Genomic DNA, 1,596 nt, shown 5'->3' on the forward strand with positions numbered 1-1,596 from the left:
TATTTTATGGGGCAGCAAATTGTGGATTGTTATTTTTGGGGTCACAGGTTTGAATGTTTGGGAACTCCAGGGTTAGACCGATGTCAAAACAATAGTTATCCGCCTTAAAAAAAGCTTAAGTTAGTTTTAAGAGTTCTGTGTTTAAAAAGAAGAAGAGAAGAGCTGATGATCTGTGATACAGGTAAGACCCCCGTCACATATGTATTTTTTCAGTTTTGGGCATATTCATAACGAATCTAGAACTTTTGTCTTGTGAACGGAAACACGTTCATTGTCGTCTGTAACAAGTCAGATACCTTGATATGTGTTGGAGAGAAGTTCTGGATAAGTTATGCATAAGTTACTCAGAGGTTTTGGATAAGCTAGACGCCACGACTTATGAGTAACTGACACTGATCATATGTCAAAAGTCAGATAACTGACCTGGAACTTATGCCCTACGTATGAACATACGCTGACATACGTCGAGAAATTTGGAGCTTTTTGAGCACGTATCTCTAGGTATTCCGGGATGCTTCAGCATGCTCCTAATTTATACAAAATGTCCCCACAACTTATCCAACGTATGCAAGCGTTTTTGCCAGATTTTTCCAACGTCTGGCTAAATCTTCAAGGTGTGACAGAGGCTTAAGCCTGAGAATAACAACATCATCTTCAAGGTGTGACAGAGGCTTAAGCCTGAGAATAACAACATCAGCAATCTCCTCTTTAAATGCCTTCCGGCTGCAGGTACCTTCCAGTTCACCCATCCTTTGTCTTTGTCATCAAAGCTCTGCTTCAGCTGCCCTCCCAGGCTCGTCACATAAAACTGCAGGACAAAAAAAAGTTGACGTTTCACACCTGGACAGAACCCGAGACGCCTGACGCGGACATAAAGGCCGACCTGAACAGGATGCGAGGCTCGTCTGTTCACGGCGTAGCAGCGCTGGATCTGTTTGTGGAGCTTCCAAACGTCCTGCAGACACAGCGACGGTCAGAGTGGCTCACCTGCATCCATGGAAACTACAATGAGTTTAAAACCCGCTGACCTTGATGAGCATGAGGTCATCGAAGCTGCAGTCCACCACCAGCCTCAGAGAGCTGGGCGTCACGTCTCTACGTGGGCGTTTCCGGGGCCCCGGGCCGTCTCCTCTGTTCTCCTGCTGGATGTTCTGCCGTTGCTGTTTGCGCTGCTGCTTCCTCTCCTTTCTTCTCTGTCTGAAAACAAAAGGAGATGATGTCAGAGGTGCAGATGGTCTTCCTTCTCATTACAAACAGAAGCTGGATCCGAATTTATGGTCTGCATCGTCTAAATGCCAGATTAAAAGGCTGATTACACCACAGCGCGACACCAAGGTCTGTTTAGATTCCAAGACTCATCGTAATGCATTTATAGTTAATACAACTACTCCATATTTGTACACATTATGTTATAGATAAAAATCTGTTCTCTTAAATGCCATCAGAATGCTTATAATTCAGTGTCCGCCATATTGGATCAGTCCATTTGCTGCACGTGTTCAGAAAGGTCCAAACAGACAGCAGCAAACCATTTGAAAACAAACCATGCAATGTAGTTGCTATATTTAGCCACTTTTCAGACCCCTCTAGCACTTT

General features: G+C 44.3%; 1 protein-coding gene across 1 annotated transcript in view; it reads right to left on the reverse strand.

Annotated features, from left to right (window-relative positions):
- trmt10a (tRNA methyltransferase 10A) overlaps positions 1 to 1,596 on the reverse strand; it is an 11,426-nt gene that overhangs the window by 8,501 nt on the left and 1,329 nt on the right. The window contains exons 2-4 of the mRNA XM_015402086.1: positions 1,029 to 1,197; positions 884 to 955; positions 734 to 808 (exon numbers count right to left, since the gene is read on the reverse strand). Coding sequence (XP_015257572.1) covers positions 734 to 808; positions 884 to 955; positions 1,029 to 1,197 — 316 coding nt within the window. The remainder of the gene's footprint in view (positions 1 to 733; positions 809 to 883; positions 956 to 1,028; positions 1,198 to 1,596) is intronic.

This window comes from Cyprinodon variegatus, unplaced genomic scaffold (genome assembly GCF_000732505.1).
Source record: "Cyprinodon variegatus isolate N-32 unplaced genomic scaffold, C_variegatus-1.0 Scaffold1297, whole genome shotgun sequence".
Taxonomy (NCBI): Eukaryota; Metazoa; Chordata; class Actinopteri; order Cyprinodontiformes; family Cyprinodontidae; genus Cyprinodon; species Cyprinodon variegatus.